At 36.1% G+C, this 17,927-nt stretch overlaps 1 protein-coding gene across 4 annotated transcripts in view; it reads left to right on the forward strand.

The window, feature by feature from the left end:
• The window catches only part of TRAPPC9 (trafficking protein particle complex subunit 9), a 519,558-nt gene that overhangs the window by 61,399 nt on the left and 440,232 nt on the right, over positions 1-17,927 (forward strand). For all 4 annotated transcript variants that reach the window (XM_030011866.2, XM_030011869.2, XM_030011867.2 and 1 more), the window contains 3 exons: positions 1,623-1,708; positions 11,222-11,348; positions 12,968-13,100. In XM_030011866.2, coding sequence (XP_029867726.1) covers positions 1,623-1,708; positions 11,222-11,348; positions 12,968-13,100 — 346 coding nt within the window. The remainder of the gene's footprint in view (positions 1-1,622; positions 1,709-11,221; positions 11,349-12,967; positions 13,101-17,927) is intronic.

The following is a 17,927-nucleotide window of genomic DNA, read 5'->3' on the forward strand; positions in this document are numbered from 1 at the left end:
CATAATGGGGCTTAAGTGCTTACATAACTTTGAAGCTCTGTACAATACCTCTTCAGAGGAGTAACTGATTCTTTCGGGGACTGCAGAATGTGTAAGTCATTATGGACACTTAGAAGCAATTAAATAAAAGGAAACTTACAGAACATCTCATGAAGTCGTTCTTTTGAACGTTCTGTTTTAATCAACAGTTTTACTTTTCAGGTTTCATAGTAATATAACCTGTTAGTATCTCTGAATGTATGTTTTTAATTTCCACTAGCATTAATTGGAGTTAAACGTTTGCATTAAGTGCATCTCCCTTGAGCTCTCTAATACTGCTTGCAAAATGTAATCAGATGGTAAACCATTGTGAATGTACAATTAGAGTACAGATGGTTTCAACTGTGAATGACAGTCTTAATAATCCTGTTTTTTTTACCGGATGCTTTCTGATATCCTAGTAAAAAAGTGTTGGTAATGTATGTTAAAATTATTGAGTAAACTAGTAAAATTTAATCTATGTATATTATAGGTTAGCTTATATTCATGATTTCTTAACAAATTCAGTTAAACCACCTTTTGTTTATTTGGACTGCAGGTCCTCAGCTTGTATGGAGAATCTTGTCACATTCAGTTTTAAGTCTGAACATCAGGTGCATGTGGTTAACTGTGAGAAATTTGGAAGTTAGACAGGATCTTGTGGGCTGAAAAGATTATGAAATGCTGATGTAAAATAATCTTTCAGCATCTAACAGTTCCTCAGAACTTGTGTCTCTGCTGCTGACCTCCCTTCCATAAACTTCTTGCCTCCTTAAATTAAAAAAAAAAAAACAACAAAATTTTAAACTTGGCAGGGTGAAGTGTCATTAAAGTTGAACCTCTGTCTCTTGTAGTGAGATATAAGCCAGAAGTACATATTATTACCTGACCTATTTTTGTTCGTTGTCTTTCTGAAGTGCAAGTTACTTAATAACTTTTGTTATTGCTTAAGTCTCCATTTTGTGAACCTCAAAAAAATTTGTATCTATAGAACCTAGTGTCATCTTCCCCTCCCACAGCATCTCCCAAATTAATTACTGTTTCCCAAGGAAAATTAGGAGGAGGAAACTGAGGTGGCATCTTGCTGGTGAGCAGTTGTTTCCTTCTTAATTTAGAGTGATCTTTTACTTACTTCGTATCATCAGCTGTGTCTATATGAAGACTTGTTTCCATTATTTTTGATTTCCTTCTTCCTGTTGTTTTCATTCCTTATCTGGTTGCTGCTTATCTGAGGCTTAAATATCCAAGGCTATGTGTGTTCTGTACCTAGCTCCAAGTATGTAAGCCTTTAAGTGTTTAAGGATGTGTTTAAGTACTGTTTTGAATTGATGCCTGAGTTAATTTTGCCAATGTAATGTTGGGTCTTTGGAGCACTATTACTGTATTAATGAATGCTTCCGGTCTTTTAACCCATTGTTTTGGCTGGTATTTATAGCTTGTGTCTCATAATGCACTTGAATAGGACTTGGACTGTGAAGATTATACAGAGATGTTAATTTAGACCATAAAGATAATACAGCAGTCTGACAGCTCAGCTGATGCTACTTTTTTATAACACTATGATTAGGTAATTCCTGCGTTAATTCTATAATCATTTCATGTAGACTTCCAGTGGGTCCAGGGAGATGTATGTGAAGTTCAGTTGATGGTGTACAACCCTATGCCTTTTGAGCTCCGAGTAGAAAACATGGTATGTATCTTTCTAAATCTCCCCTTTCTATTATTTTTCTGAAAAAATTCTCATTTGGACTTTCAAATGTGGTTTTCTATAAAACCAATAGTTTTAAAAATTGTTTAACCCAGTATAACCTCAGTTTAACAGTGCAATACTGTCAATTTTCTCATATTTGTTGGTAATGAGGTATCGAAATGAAATTCTCTGCCACTCAGAGTGTTTAAATGCTTTACTGTTAGTGACCTGTGAATCAATTTTGTACCTTTCTGCATTGACTAGAACTCGTGCTACATAATTTACATATACTGGTTTTCAAGTAATAATTATATCACGAAACCTACTAATTAGTGTATACTTGCTACTGTAATTTAAAAATCTGCATTCTTCCTAGCTTTTCAAATTCCCATTTTGACCACATTTTTAAAAATCTGAGGAATTAAATAGTTCTGAGAAGCTTTATTTTTTAATAGAAGTTTCAGCCTGTGGATCTGCTGTTCCCAATGATATATGTTATTTGAAAACACCGTAAGGTAAAATCATCAGGAGGGAGGAAAAAAAGGCTAAAATACCAGAGAAGCACGTAAGGTTAGAAGGATCAAGCCCAAGCCCTCTACTACTTCAGTTGACTGCTTGTAGTGTATCCTGAAACAAAGTAAATTGGGTTTTTTTTCCCCTCTTCCTGCCAACAGGATTTTTTTTTAGTTGTTATCCACTTAAAGGTTAAAAGGCTGCTAACTACCAAACCAACTTAATCTCCACTCAGTCCTAATCCAGTGTTGTCCTTTATGTTAAATATTTTTACCTTCAATATTGCTTTAAAAAATAAATCCTATCTCTTAGAGCCCATTGTTCTTTAGACTAAGTAAGGCTTATATATATTGCATATATTTATTTGCTCAGGATTTCTGTTTGTTTTTTTATTGATAGGTCTATTGTAGTGGCTAGTCAAACAATTTTACCTAATTTACTGATAATATGTCGCATATAATAAAGCGTTTTTCCACGGGAAATGAACATGCCCAAAGATTGTGCTTATAGCATAATAAAATTAATTCTTGGGAGCAGTGTTTTCTCTAACCCTCACAGAAGTATTCCACATTGTTAGGAATGAAAAGGAAAAGTAATTGTAAAGCTGCGCATCAGAAAGGACTCTATATAGGAATTTATTTAAGAACATTTTGTTTTATAGTCTAATTTGTATTGTGTAACTAATGATGTAATTATATATTTAAAAAAACTGAGTTTGGGTAATTTCTTAATTTCTTAATGAGGAAATTTCTTATGAGTGCTTACATATACTTAAGGACTCAGAATACAATTATTTGCATAGATGTGCACTCCATCCACTCCCTGAGCAAATTAATTGTAGTAGCGTGAATACTTCTTTTTACTGTTAGTGTTCTATCTTTGAATTAATACTGAATTTCAGTTTCATTGGTAAGCATAAGAGGAAGCAAGCATGCAAACTAGATACAAATAACTGAACTGATTAATGTAATTCTTTAGTCAGTGCTCCATAAATAGAGTGCTTTGAGAAATTCTGCTGTGCGCTAATGTCATCTCATTGGTAGAAATTAGTTGATTTTGCTTAATTTGTCTATGGTATCACGACTGTAGCCAGCAAGTTGAGGAAAGTAATTATTCCCCTCGATTTGGCATTTGAGAGACGTTGCCTTTAGAACCAAGGCCAGTTTTGAGCTCCCTGTACAATAGCAATATTGACATACTGGTATCAGTCCAGCAGTATTACCAAGATGATTGGCAAGCTGGAGCATATGACGGATGAGGACAGGTTCAAAGAGCTGCATCTGTTCAGTTTGTAGAAGAGAAGAATACTGGGGTAATTCCTATTGCTTTCCTTGATTCCAAAATGGGAAGATGCAGTGAAAATGGAGCCATATTCTTCCCAGAGGTGCCCATTGTAAGGGTGAGAGCGCCCGGTGTAAGGGGGAGAGTCAGTGAACATGTTGCAGTGATGGAAAACTTCCCTAATAAAAAATTCCCTTTTTCCAGTCATGAGGGTTATCATACACTGGAACTGGTTGCCCAGAGAGAACGTGGGATCTCCATCCTTATTCATCTTCAAAACTTGAGTGTATAGGACAGTGAAAAACCTAAACGACCATCAAAGTTGGCCCTGTTTTGAGCAGTGGGCTGGGCAAGAGGACGTCTAGCATTTCTTTCCAGCCTAAATTGTTCTGATTTTCCAGTCTCATCTGTGAGCTTTCTAGAATGTGGGAATAGCTATTACTTTATCACAAGAATAAGCTCTTTTGTTTTTATTTTAATAATTCAGAGCGTTGTTTAATATTTTAAAATGTTTTGGTTTATTATTAACGTACTCATGCTTGCAGTTCCCATGCTCCCTTGTCTGATTTCTCATCATGTATCACATTCTCTCATATTACTTAGTCTCATAGCATCATTTTCATAGCAAGTGTATTCTTTTCTGTCATTTAGTGGCAGTTTCAGCTTGTTTGTCCCACATCTTTTTTCCTTCTGTCTGACTCGGCACCTTACCTTTGCAGTATGAGTACTCGTTCAAGCTTGTTTCCAATGACTACCAGTTCTTCTTTGAGTTCTCCATTGCTTGATTTCCTTTGTTTTTTACCCTTTTCATGGTTCACCATTCATCAACATGTAACTGTCCTGAAATCGATAGTCTTACTCCTTTTTTTCTAATTTTCCCCTTTCCCTTGCCTTACAGTTTATGATTTGTTGTTCTGTTAGCTTAGTTGTTTCATGTTAAATGAATGGTGGAAGCATCGATCCAAACTTTTATCACGATACTTTTCCTAATGTGTCTTCCTGTTTGTTATGGCTGAAAGTTGTGATGGTAAATAACTTAGTATTGAGCACAAGTTGTTACGGAGAACAATTCCCCATTGAACGGCTTCTCTAGCTTTTTTCATTATTTGAAGTATTAATGCTAAGTACATGTAGTTTAATTGAGGTATGCTTAAATAAAAGAAATTGAATTTTTAGACTTGACATGAGACTGTGGACACAAGACTTTGATCACTGTTACTCGGATGATAAGTCCTGTACTGTCTGAAAGCTGATTTTTTTGTTGTTTTATTTTACTGTTCTCAAAGCTCTTTACCCATCTTTGTTGTTCTTGCTGTTTATTCTGTCATGCATATTCATGATTTGAGACTCTATTTAGACACCTATTCTTCATGTGTGTCCCATTTCTGTATTACTTTTCTGTCTTTTTCTATTTCATGTTTTTGTTTTGTTCATATAGTTAGAAGGCTGACCCATTGAAAGGTGCAATAGTGCTTGTAAAAAGACAAATGGAAATGTTTAATCATGGAATATGGAGGTGATTAGGTCCAACAACTGTGTATTTTAGTCAATAAAGTAAAGCAGGAGAGATCATAGGGTGATCAGAGGAAGTGCTTTAATAAAACTTAGCAGGTACCTTAAATCAGGAGTGTGAGAGAGAGAGAGACAAAAATGAGCCTGACTAGTTTTGACTGCAATGGATTAGGCAGAATATTTTTGCTATCCTGGTGGAGCCCAAATTAACAGGAGATGTTTTGTTCAGATGTAAATAAGTGTATATACTGCTTTTTTCTCCCAGGAATATTGATTTCTCTATAGACTTGTTCAGGTATGTGAATGATGGCCTCTATCTCTTTTGCAGTTACTAAGCCTTTTTCTCTGTCCAGGAAAAAAAGATCTTCAGATTTCAGGCCTTCAAAAAAATAAAAAAAAAAATTGGGAAGTTGCTGATGGATTTATTTTGTGTCTTGGGACAAAGGTTTCAAGCAGTAAATCATGGTACAGTCTAGTGAGACCTACTATTAAAATAAAATGCATGTGAAGGTGCACTGCAAAGGGTGTTAAGTCCTTTAAGATTTTAACTACTTTTTCCTCTTTGTTTCTCAAGTTTCATATTAAAGGAAAAAAAAACCCAAACAACTGAGAAATTTTGAGGCAGTGTTATTTATTGAGTGAAAAACAACTGAGACATTTTGAGGCAATGTTATTTATTGAGTGAAAGCATTTTTTCTGCACTTACTTTAGAAAATATAGCCATGGTTCTAAGAAGGCTACAATATATACAAAGCAGTGTAAACCATGTTTAATAAATTAATATTGAGAAACTAAAAAATATTACCCCAAAACATGGGGATAATGTAATTTATAGTATTAAGTCATTATTCAAGAAGAAAGTCTTTGTTTTGTAGTTCTTCTGTTTAGAGCGTGTATTTATTTGAAGACAATTTAAGTGTGGTATTTTGATTAATGATGCTGTAGGAATGGCTGTTACATTTTGTTTGTAAACTTCAAAACTACACTATTAGCCAAGAGCTCTATGTTGAAGTTTAAAAATACCATCTCAAATTTTGATAAATCTTTATGTGTAATCAGTCCCATGACTTAGCTTATGATCAAATTGTTTCCATGAACTGCTCTTGTGAGCAGTTCACATCTTTGTACTGTTTCTGCCATCTTGAGAGAATATTTACTTACTGATACGCTACGTTTAATTGAAGCTATATTGGGCAAGAATGTACACAAAGAAGGTGTGGGGGGAGAAGGATAAAAATGGTCATGTTTGGTGTTTTCTAGGTCTGCCTAAAATAACCTTATTAGAAATCGTAGGGAAAAGTTCCTTTTAAATAAATATTTGACAATTTTTGTGTAAAGTATTCGACAACATTGTATAAAGTATGTTCAGTGTGAAAACTAACTTGGAAGGCAATGTTACTTTAAAAAAAGAATGATTACATTTTGAGGATTGGTAAGTAAAGCCTAAAAAAAGCAGTTACATGCTCATGTTATTTTAACAGCATCCCCAAATGCTACCATTTACATACCAGTTGTTTTGTTTCTCTAAAACTACATTGAGGTTTGAAGTGATTGAAAGACATGCTGTGATAATAGCATGCATATATTCACTCTAAGACAATTTAAATTGTTTTATAAGAATGCAAGGAAATAAAAGTTTTTTTGTTTTTTTTTTTTTTTTGTTTGTTTGTTTTTTTGTGTGTGTGTGATTCGTATATTCCCTGGAGGAGACCTTGTGTATGCGTAAACTTTTCCTATAAGGTCAGAAAGAGCAATGATTACTAAAGGATTGCTAAATATTATTACTTGAAATAAGGTACAAGACTCTAGGGAAAAGAAATCTAACACTCTAACACTTACTTCCTTTTTTTTTTTTTTTTTTTTTTTGTGCGTCTGATACGTTTAGGTAAAGGATATGACAGTACTTCAGCCTTGATTTGATTGTCACTGTTAATCTAAAAAATTTTTAGGCGCCAGAGGGCAATGTTGGGCAAATATTGCTGAATTCTGCTATCCAGCAAATAGGGATATGGAAAATGTCTTTCAGACATTCTAGATATGTCATTGTCTTTTAAAACTTACTTGTGTGGGTTAAGTTTTAAAGGTAAGTATCTTGATTTGTTTATGTCTGGAACTCTGAAGAAGTTGAGGTTTATATTGGTTTTTTTTTCCATTTCGAGGAGTTTTTATGCTTTCTCAGTGTCTTTACTTATAAAAACTTGAAGTTTTACTGAATAGTAAAACTCTCTTAATGAGAGAAATGAATGCTGTATTCTCCTTCATGTGGTAATACACTTGAGACTCTTTAATTTCTAGTCCAGGCGTAGCATGTGCTTAGTGCAGATGTTTTGGCATTTGCATTGCATTTGCTCTCTAGAACACCTCTTCGTTTTCATGGTTTTTGTTGTTAAAGAATAGACTGAGAATGCATTCTTAATGCATTATAAGAAAAATACATTGTGCTGAGGACTTATTTTGCTTTAGCATTTATCTGTGATCAACTTGCTGTGTTTGTGATTAGCATGATCCAAGTGTGTCATTTTGATATAATTTCAGTGGTTAGGGAACAATGTACACTGTACTTAACAATTTTTTAAAAATTTTGCTTTACTGTTATTAAATCATTTTAATATTAGCAATTTCTCATAACAGTAACTCTTCCTTCTTGTCCATACGCATGTGCATATTTTGGGTGATTGTACTCATATACATTCACATGCCTTTTTGTCTATTACTGTCTCTATCTTGATTTTTGTCTGGATTTTGTTTGCTGTTCATAATCAGTTTAAATCCTTTGGCGAAGAAGATGCTTTCTCTGACAGCTGGATTGTGATCAATGCTTTTCCTAAGCCTTGACCATTAGCCTTTAAAAATACTACCATTGATTTATTTAATTTTTCTCAGTTCATTTCCCTATATTTTTTTCCCTCCATGGTTGTGATCTTTAGTTTCCTCAGCATTACTTGGCTCTGATCCATTCCAAGCCTCAATTCCCTGCAACGAGGGAGCTCATAGGTGCCATAGATCAAAACTAGCTGGGTGGTGAGGTTTTGACTGGCAACTTTGGGTTCATACAGCAGCCTGTATATGTGCGCACATGGCTGCTTTAGGTGTGCTTCTTGAGGCTATGCTGGTTTATAGTCCCCCTTGAGGTTCTTTTTTCCTTTACAGGACCCTAAAAGGCTTTCAGGGAAATGTCTTCCCATGCACCCCCTCAATCCAGCTTGATAGTGGAGGATGTCTAATTGCTGGGATGGGGGACTAATTCATGTTAAGTAAAAGCGTAAGACTGGTTATACTGCAAGAAGTGAAATGAATGTATAAATGTATGTCCTGACATCCAGCTTGATTAAAAATGTGAAGTAGAGGAGTAAGAAGATGGGAGAAAGCTTTATTTACTCATTGCTTCCATCTCTCCCTTGCCCCAAGGAAAACTGGGATAATTAGGACCATGTCTTAATGAGCAGCTTTCCATATTTAAGAAAAGTGACCTGACTATGGTGGTGTCATTTCATAGTCTTTTGTATATGTTTATAGACATTTGGTATACTGGCAAATTTGGGGAGTTAGCTAGGAATGGAAAAGTAGTGGTGTGTATTAATTGTTGAAATTTAAGTTCAGTGTCGTTGTTAGGAGAAAGTTTGAACTGGAAAGGCTTTCCAGTTTAACCACTGCATTAAGTTACCTAATCCCTTCTTAGAGACTACCACTGAGGGAAATTCCAAAACTCCCTGGATAAACATGCTGGGAATGGTTAATGTGGAGTTGGCTTTGCTTCAGGGTAGGGAGATGGGTTAGGTAATATTTAGGGGTCCCTGTCATTTCTGTTTGTTTACATTTGCTATAGCTGATACTAAAGAAGACATTGGAGGTTTGGTTTTTTTTTTGTAACTTATTTTTTAGGACTTTAAGTCCTTGGATGAAAGTATTTAGTTGAGGTGAATCCAGAATAATTCAAATATACTTGAGTATTTGGCCAAGTGATAGTTCAGTCCTTTCAGGACTGAAATAATCTTACAAAGCCTTCTGTACCTGTTTTAAAAGTGAGTTTTGGAGTGTGTATGGCATCACCTTTTGTTTATGTTCTAAGATTTAGTTCAGCCAAAGCACAAGCAGAATGATTGTGATGAAGACTGAGGCTAGTTCAGTATTAAAGTGTGAATATTCACCCCATTTCTGTGGGGTGAATCCCACTGGAAGGATTCATGTTTAGTCACATGCAATCAGTTATCATGCACTCAGTTATCACATGCAATCTGATGCACTGGGTGGTGAGTGTATAGGAAGCCAGAATTAGTTTTTACTTACTTTTTTGTGGATTGTTTCTGACAGCTGAAGTCTCCATGTGAAACTGGGGAAAAACTAGAATTCAGTAGAAATGAGGGTTTAACACAGTGTTTTCTTATAACTCAAGTGAAATGATGAAACTGAATTTTGTGCAATATTAAGGATAGAGTTCTCTAATGTACCTTTCCACAAAGCAAGAGTAGCTTTGATTGAATTAGGTGTTGTCTCAACAGTGTCAAGTCTACAAAGAAGTAATTGCTAGAATGAAGGATTTTATAGCTTTTGGGTATATTATAATCTTGATGACTTCAGATCTTCAGTAGAAGAGAAATCAAGAACGTGACAAACTTGTTCAGCTTGCTTTCTTAAGCTTCTGGTGTGTTTAAGACTTTGCTGTTAAAAATCTTGGGTACAAAGCATTTATTTAGTTGTTATGTAGCAGGTATGTAAAAGATAGTTATTTGTTAATTTTCCGGAAGGCACAATGCCTTCTGAGGAGGGAAGACATTCTGTTAGTGGCTTTTTATTTAGTTCAGTTTTTGACTGCTAGTGGGTTGATTTTGGTTAATATCTAGGAATTGCTTGAAGAACACTTGCTGGTGGTTAGTCCCAATGCAAATCAGGTCATTAAAGACCTAATGTACAAGACAGGTCAAGTTTCAGTCATTAGCTGGGTTATTCCGGTGGTGCCATTTACGTTTCTTTAAGTACTTGTTATACGAGTATCAATTTTCCTAATTTCTAATTGAGACTTGGAAACATAAGAGGGCTAGTCTGCCTTTTACAGCTGACACGAGCATTAGAGGTGCACCATTCAAAACCCAATTGAATTACAAACTAGGCAGTCATAGATGTTTTCAAAGGGAAGCAATGCTGGTATTCTGGCACTGTGCAGATAATGTTGCTGCTTCTTGAACTCATTGTTCAGTCTTCAGTCGATTTGTGGTTTTCTGTGGCTCCAACCATGAGTTTTTTCATCTGTCTACCTCTTTCATAGAGTTTTGAGTTCCTGTGAAGTGTCCTCATGGAGTTCAGGTTTAATCCAGTTGTACTTACTGCATTAATTGATGGAGATATTTGGATGGCATCTTTATTAAAATATAAAAATAAAAATCTGTGTATAGAAAAGCAGCTGGTAACTTAGACTTAATGTGCTTTACAACATTAAATTTCTTACTTGCAACAGTACATTCTGTGTTCAAGCATCTTAAATTAATTAACTGAGCTACCCCCCCGCCCCCCCATTTAAAAGTTTGTTAAATAATTGTTTTTTTCTGCTTCATTTCTTATTTTGTCCCATGTTTTAAATTTAGGATGCTAAAAGATTTCTCTGGCACTAAGGGAGTAAATCATACAGTCTAACTGCAGGCATCTAGGCTTGATAGAGGATCAATTTAGCAAAATGAATGCCTTATTCCAACTCATTGAAATGTTTAGGTTGGATAGTAAAGCTAGACTTGCTCTATTATCTGTAAATACTAAAGTTTTTTTCTCCCCATTGATAAATATTTTCTGGCCAGGAACTTTAATTAAAGCTAAGCAAGAGCTGCTATTGATGTTTGATTTCCACTGTCCAAAATATAAGCAAACATACAACTAAGGTCAGAGATACAATTAAATGTAGGTAGAAAACAACACCATGCAGATTGTATCACTCATTCTTTTTACTGTGCTTGGGTATAAATTTTTATTAGTTTTTCATACATTGTTCCCATCTCAGATCCTGAAACACGTTTCACTGTTGAATACAAATCTTGCCATAATTCTAGATGCATGCTTCACTCACTGGAACTTAAAACCCAAAATAACTGCTATGAGCAAACTGGAATAAATTGTAAAAGTTTGGGTGATGTAATGCAAGGGATTAAAATACAAGTATATATCATAAAAATGTATGTGTATATCATAAATGGATTTATCTATGTAATATGACTTTTTCAGGGTCTCTTGACAACAGGAGTAGAATTCGAATCTCTTCCTGCAGCTCTTTCTCTACCTGCAGAATCTGGTCTCTATCCGGTAACTCTTGTTGGTGTTCCTCAAACTACTGGACAGATCACTGTCAATGGTAAGGGATGTCTTTAGTCATTCTCTTCCTAGCAAAGCAAACACGTGTTTTACATCTCTGTGGATTACCTCAGTTTGTATGCCATGTATATATTTGCCACTCTGAACTCTCCTCAGTAAGTAACAGAAAAAACAAAAAAAGAGATCTGTTTTCTATACTAGACTTCATTAAAAACATAGCCTGATAAATCACTTGGTTGCAACAGCAGTAATGAACACATATTTACAATATCTTATGTACAAGAGGAAAAGGATAATGAACTCGAACTGCCCTTTATTAACACTTTCATTTGGAAAGCTTCTGAGGAGGATTACTTGAACTTTTTCATGAGAATGCAGAAGATAAGCTTGCAGTTCGTTTTTCTTAATTAATTGTGTTCATGTAAGATTACAGAAATTTTTGCAGATTGCTTCTGTAGAAACAATTTAGCCAATGCGTGTAGTCTGTTGCAGTCGAGATACCATTTCATTAATAAGCCTAAATTGAATTGTGTTTGTAGTAAGTAAAGAGAATTAAAGAGCTTTTGTAGAAGACAAGCAGATCAGTCTCCTAGAAAAGGAGGTATATGTGAAGATGATAGATTCAACACATAGGACTGAATCATCTTACCAACACACAATTTTAGGTATGTGTTCCTGGAATACAGAGTTACAGGCAAAGAACCATTTTAATAAAGCTAAACACCAAAAGAAGATGGCTTTGAACTTCAAGAAACTCTGTTCTCACCGAATTTTTCTTAAGTGCTTTTCTGTCTGCTCCTAAAATGATTCTTCATTTGATTTTTTTTTTTTTCACAGAAACTATTTCAGTAAATACAGAATAGCATCAAAGCATTCAGAACATTTGTGCTGTAGTTGTCTGCTTTTAGTTTCACATACTAAAAATGTATTGCAAGTAGAGGAGTTGATTTCTGCACTTGGCAGCTGTTTGTGTGCCAATGTATCAAATTTTTCTTCAGATACAGCTTATATATATCGCCTGGTAAGGAATCGGTGTAGAGGTACTTTCCTACTAAATTGAACTTCCAGCAGATAAGCTGTGGTATTTTATGGCAGGTGTCTGTGTGTGTATGCATATATACTTTTTTTTTCCCTAATTAATTTCCTTTAGGATTCTTTTTTCCTTACCTTCTGAATACCTTCTGAAGACTTGAGACTCTTCCCTGTAATCATTTTTTGGAGGAAATAGGGAACTGTTAATGTGTGTTGAAGGGTAATAAGTTTTATGTGCACCAGTGGATTAGGTGATGCAGTATAAAATAGTGGTCTCTATACAATGACTTGTGATGTTGATCTTGTAAAGGATTCTGCAGAACTTAACCACAATGCGTGGTAGAAATCATGGACTCTTTTTTAAATTTTTAATTTATTTTATGTGTCACAGATACAAAGGCGTACATGTGTGTTGTTTGTATGTTGTCATGTAGTTATAAATGTTGTTATTTAGGGGGTTTGAAAATGTTTTACATATTTTGTGTCCTGAGAAGATTCTCCTGTAGAGTAGATGGTGGCTTGGGTAGCATAAATGTTGGCAAGATCTGACTAGTAAGCTTAGTAATTTTACACCTTTCAGAAAACAGAAAAATTCACAATATACTGGTGTTTTCTTCTAAAAATCAGGTTACCATACTTCAGTTTTTGGAGTCTTCAGTGATTGCCTTCTGGACAATCTTCCAGGAGTGAAGACCAACGGCTGTACTGTTGAAGTCATTCCAGCTTTGCCAAGGCTGCAGATCAGTACCTCCCTTCCAAGGTGAGAAGCTGAATTAAATGATGATTTTATTTGGTCATATTTAAGTGTTAGTCACATGCTGAATAAAAACTCCTTCATCTGAGTATATAATCAGTGCTTTAGTAAAGTAAGACATAAACTATATCTCTACTATTTACTTTAGAATATAAATCTAAGTTTTTTGTTTTACTGCATGAAACCTTGGAATTTTATAGAAAATATTTTGCTATTTAATTAACTGAGGGAGTGTAATGGTTATTCATTATTAATGTCATACTTTTAAAGGACTGAATCCTTTAAAGGCTAATTGTTCATAAAATCTTGAAGTAAAGGGGTAACCCATGGAGTAGTGTAGGTTGGAAAAGGTGCCTCTGGAGGTCGTCTGGTCCAGGGTCTTGCTCAAAGCAGGGCCAGCTTTGACAAGTGATATGACTTAAATGTTAGATCAGGGTGCTCAGGGCATGATCTAGTTAAGTTTTAATTATCTCCATGGGCGGTGTTTCCATCATCTCTGTGGGAAATCAGTTCTAATGTCTGACTACACTCACAAGAGGAAAAATAATCCCCTCTTCTTTTTTTCAAATTGAACAACCCCAGCTCTTTGAACATGTCCTCTAGCCTCCTAATCATTTTGATAACCCTCTTCTGGACTTGCTCCAATATATCAGTATTTCCATTGTTCAAGAGGGGCCCAGACTTGATACCATACTACAGAAACAGTATGTTTAAGAGTACAGGAAGAATCAACGAAAATAACTTCCTTATACACTCACCAAAAAGGACACAGTAGTAGTGTGGGTTTTTTGTGGGGGTTTTGGTTTCTTTTGAGCTTTTTTTGTGAAGAGTGTGGCTGACTAATTCCATTATTTTAGAAAGAGCTGGTAAGACACTGATTCAATTCAATTTTTGGAACTTTTCAAGTTTCAGAGCATTCACCTACTAAGTGGCATGTTGATCACTATATCTCAGAGACTTGCCATCCATCTACCGTTTTGCAAATATTGTAAAAGTACGGAGTTTCAGTTTTCCTTTTTTTTTTTTTTTTTAACTATTACTTTTAGCTATGGATCAGGAAACAGCCTTTTGTTACTTACTGCCTTGATAGCTCAAGTACCACAGGGATTGTTTTATTGATTTGAAGATCTCAGCTCCATATACGATCCTTAGTAGGATGATCATCAGTATTATATGACACAAGGGGATATATATGTGTGTGTATATATGTAATTTTTGGTTTTTTTGGTTGCGTTCTTCAGTATGGCTTACTTAGTAAAGCAAAGGAACCAGTTTGTTTCTGATTTTTCCATATGGAATTCCACTTTTCTAATGTGGAATGGGCTGTGTTGATGGCATTGTGTTACAAAGATATATAAGTAATATCCTGACGAGGACAGCAAAATAAAAAACCACTGCAATTGAGTTATGTGTTGGTAAATTCCCTATAAATATTCTGCTAGATATGGAGTCTGTATGGTTTAGCTGTAATCAACATTAATAGTAGCTAGCCAAAGCTATGAATAAATTAAAGAACATGATGGGCTTGAAAGACTTTGAAAGAATTGCAAATATTCTTAAATGAGCATAATATCTGCACTTTTTGGATATATGTTCAGCCGATAATGTGGAACATTAACGAGATTTTCTTTGTATATTGGTGTGTTTTTACTTTTTCATTGGTGTTACATTTAGTCTTAGTTTCTTCAGATGCTTTCGTTTCAGTACTCAGTTCCTGTAACACCCTGGGAATTCAGATGCACTTCTGGCTACTTTGCAGTATGCCAGAGAGGTCCCTGCTTCCCATCACTTAGTCCTTCTCCCAGCCTCTATGATGCCAGCAAATTGCCTCATGTGACTCCTGTGAACAATGGTTTATCCTTTGGGTTCTCTGGAGGATGATGTACTTTCAAAAGACATGGTGAAGAACTGAAGTGAAAAACTTAAATAAAGAACACTCTTAATTCACAGACAGCAGGATAAGATCGGAATCCAATTTTTCTCCTTGCATCTTGCTGACTTGCTTTACATTTACATTTCCACTGATAGCCATCAGCACGTTAGCTTTTATAGCTCCTTCTACTGGAGTCGAGATGACGTTTCTTAATTTTTCACCAAATTTATTTTTGAAGTACTTGAGAAAATCTTATACCGTATTTATTGCCTTCTTTGTAGGTGAAACTGTAGGACAAGGTTTGTTTGAAAAGTCATAGCGCTTTATCATTTCTTTAAAAGTTGATTGCTGTAATAGTAATTTGGGGGTGATAGTCATATTGCCAAGAATAATTCTAGGCCTTTCTGGCATACCATAGTGTCTTTTTAGAACTGTAAAAAATTTTTTATTGATCTATGTTATGGAAGGTCAATTTAATAAGCTCAATTTAGCAGAAGCTGTAATAGAATCATAGAATCATTTAGATTGGAAAAGACCTTTAAGATCATTGAGTCCAACCATTAACCTAACACTGCCAAGTCCACCACTAAACCATGTCCTAAGCACCCATGTCTACACACCTTTTAAATAACATCCAGAGATGGTCACTCAACCACTTCCCTGGGAAGCCTGTTCCAGTGCTTGACAACCCTTTCAGTGAAGAAATTTTTCCTAATATCCAATCTAAAACTCCCCTGGTGCAACTTGAGGCTGTTTCCTCTCATCCTATCACTTGTTACCTGGAAAAAGTGACTGACCCCCACCTTGCCAGAGCCTCCTTTCAGGTAGCTGCAGAGAGTGATAAGGTCTCCCCTCAGCCTCCTTTTCTCCAGACTAAACAACCCCAGTTCCCTCAGCTGCTCCTCACAGGACTTGCTCTCTAGACCCTTCACCAGATTTGTTACCCTTTGGACATGCTCCAGCAACCTCAATGTCTTTCTTGTAGTGAGGGGCCCCAAACTGAACACAGTATTTGAGGTGCAGCCTCACCAGTGCTGAGTACAGGGGAACAATCACCTCCCTGCTCCTGCTGGCCATGCTATTTCTGATATAGGCCAGGATGCCGTTGGCCTTCTCGGCCACCTGGGCACACTGCTGGCTCATATTCAGCCGGCTGTTGACCAACACCCCCAGGTCCTTTTTTCCACCGGGCAGCTTTCCAGCCACTCTTCCCCAAGCCTGTAGCATTGCATGGGGTTGTTGTGACCCAAGTGCAGGACCCATCACTTAGCCTTGTTGAATCTCATACAGTTGGCCTCAGCCCATCGATCCAGCCTGTCCAGATCCCTCTGCAGAGCCTTCCTACCCTCAAGCAGATCAACACTCCTGCCCAGCTTGGTGTTGACTGCAAACTTACTGAGGGTGCACTCATGAAGCTTGCTGTGGGTTGAGAATGACTTTGTTAGTATATATTTTCATCATTATATGTATTTATGTATATATTTGTGCATAAATGTATATGTAACATGTATATAAAAATATTACACTACTGAGTAAAACAATCCTAACAGAAAAGCCTATAAAGTAAGAAAATTGAGGGAAGAAAATGACAAATTTGTAAATAAAATTGGGGAAGACTTCATATGGAAAAATATCAGTCATTTCCACGAGAACCAGAAATTTTTGAAGCTGCATGCCAGTGCACCAGGCATTATAGGTGGCTTTCTTGATGAGTACTTTCTAATATGCTAAAATAATTGTGCAATACTGTAATGCTAAAAATCATGTTTATGGGTAAAGAGGGAACACGCTTTATGTATAAAGCCAAGAATTTACTGTCTGTATCTTAATGATTCCTGTATTAGACTGTTATTAGTCCAGATGCAATTATTACAGAAGAAAGAAAAAGAGAGAGAAGAATACCCTATACAGAAGAAGAATCACTATTAATAATACACTTAAAATTGCTATACACACACTGCCTATTTTCTACCTCTTTTCCTGGTGGTGTGCTTGCCCTCCCACTGCTCCTCTGGGTCCTAAGGTTGGCCTTTTCAGTCTGGTGGTACAGCGAGTTGTCAGCATATAGAGACCTTCACTGAGAGGAATATGATGTTGATGGTGGGTTTTTTTTTTTCCCACGCTAGAAAACACTTGAAGCCGTTTTTGTCTGCTAACGCATTTTTATGCCTTGTTCTTTCTTCACTCAAGCTCCGCGTTGCATCCAAATTTAATATGTGGTGCCTTTTTGTATATTAGATTCTTTTTTTCTTTGTTACCCCTGAAAGTTCTTTTTGTCCAGCTTCATGTCTGCATTTCTTTGACTGTTAGTGAATTGTTTGTAGCTGTGAGGCCTCCAGTGCTAAGCATATGCCTCATCTGTTACTATCCCACGCTAGTACTACTCTTTGCTGCATCCTGTGTCTCCACTTTGCAATGCCTCTGCTATCATACCAGACCTGTGTTTCTGTACACAATGTCACTGTGTTAGTCATAAATATCTCATTCTACCTGGAACAACCACTTTCCATTACTATCTATATAAATGCTGCTGCAGTAAGTCAAACCATATTTGCAGGCAGGTCAGAACAAGTTCAGAGCAGGCACAGGATCATAGAATGGTTTGGGTTGGAAGGGACCTTTAAAGGTCATCTATTCCAACCCCCGTGCCATGGGCAGGAACATCTTTCACTAGATCAGATTGCTAAAAGCCCCATCCAACCTGACCTCCAATGATGGGACATCCATAGCTGCTCTTGGCAACTGGTTCCAGTGTCTCACAACCCTCATCGGGTTAAATAAAATAAATTTATAAAAATTTATAAAAAATTTATTCCTATGTCCAACCTAAACCTATGCTCTTTCAGTTTAAAACTGTTGCCCTTTGTCCTGTCACTACAGTATCTCCATCTTTCTTATAAGCCCCCTTTAGGTACTGAAAGGCCACAATAAGGTCTCCCTGGAGCCTTCTCTTTTCTAGG

This window comes from Aquila chrysaetos, chromosome 4 (genome assembly GCF_900496995.4).
Source record: "Aquila chrysaetos chrysaetos chromosome 4, bAquChr1.4, whole genome shotgun sequence".
NCBI lineage: Eukaryota > Metazoa > Chordata > Aves > Accipitriformes > Accipitridae > Aquila > Aquila chrysaetos.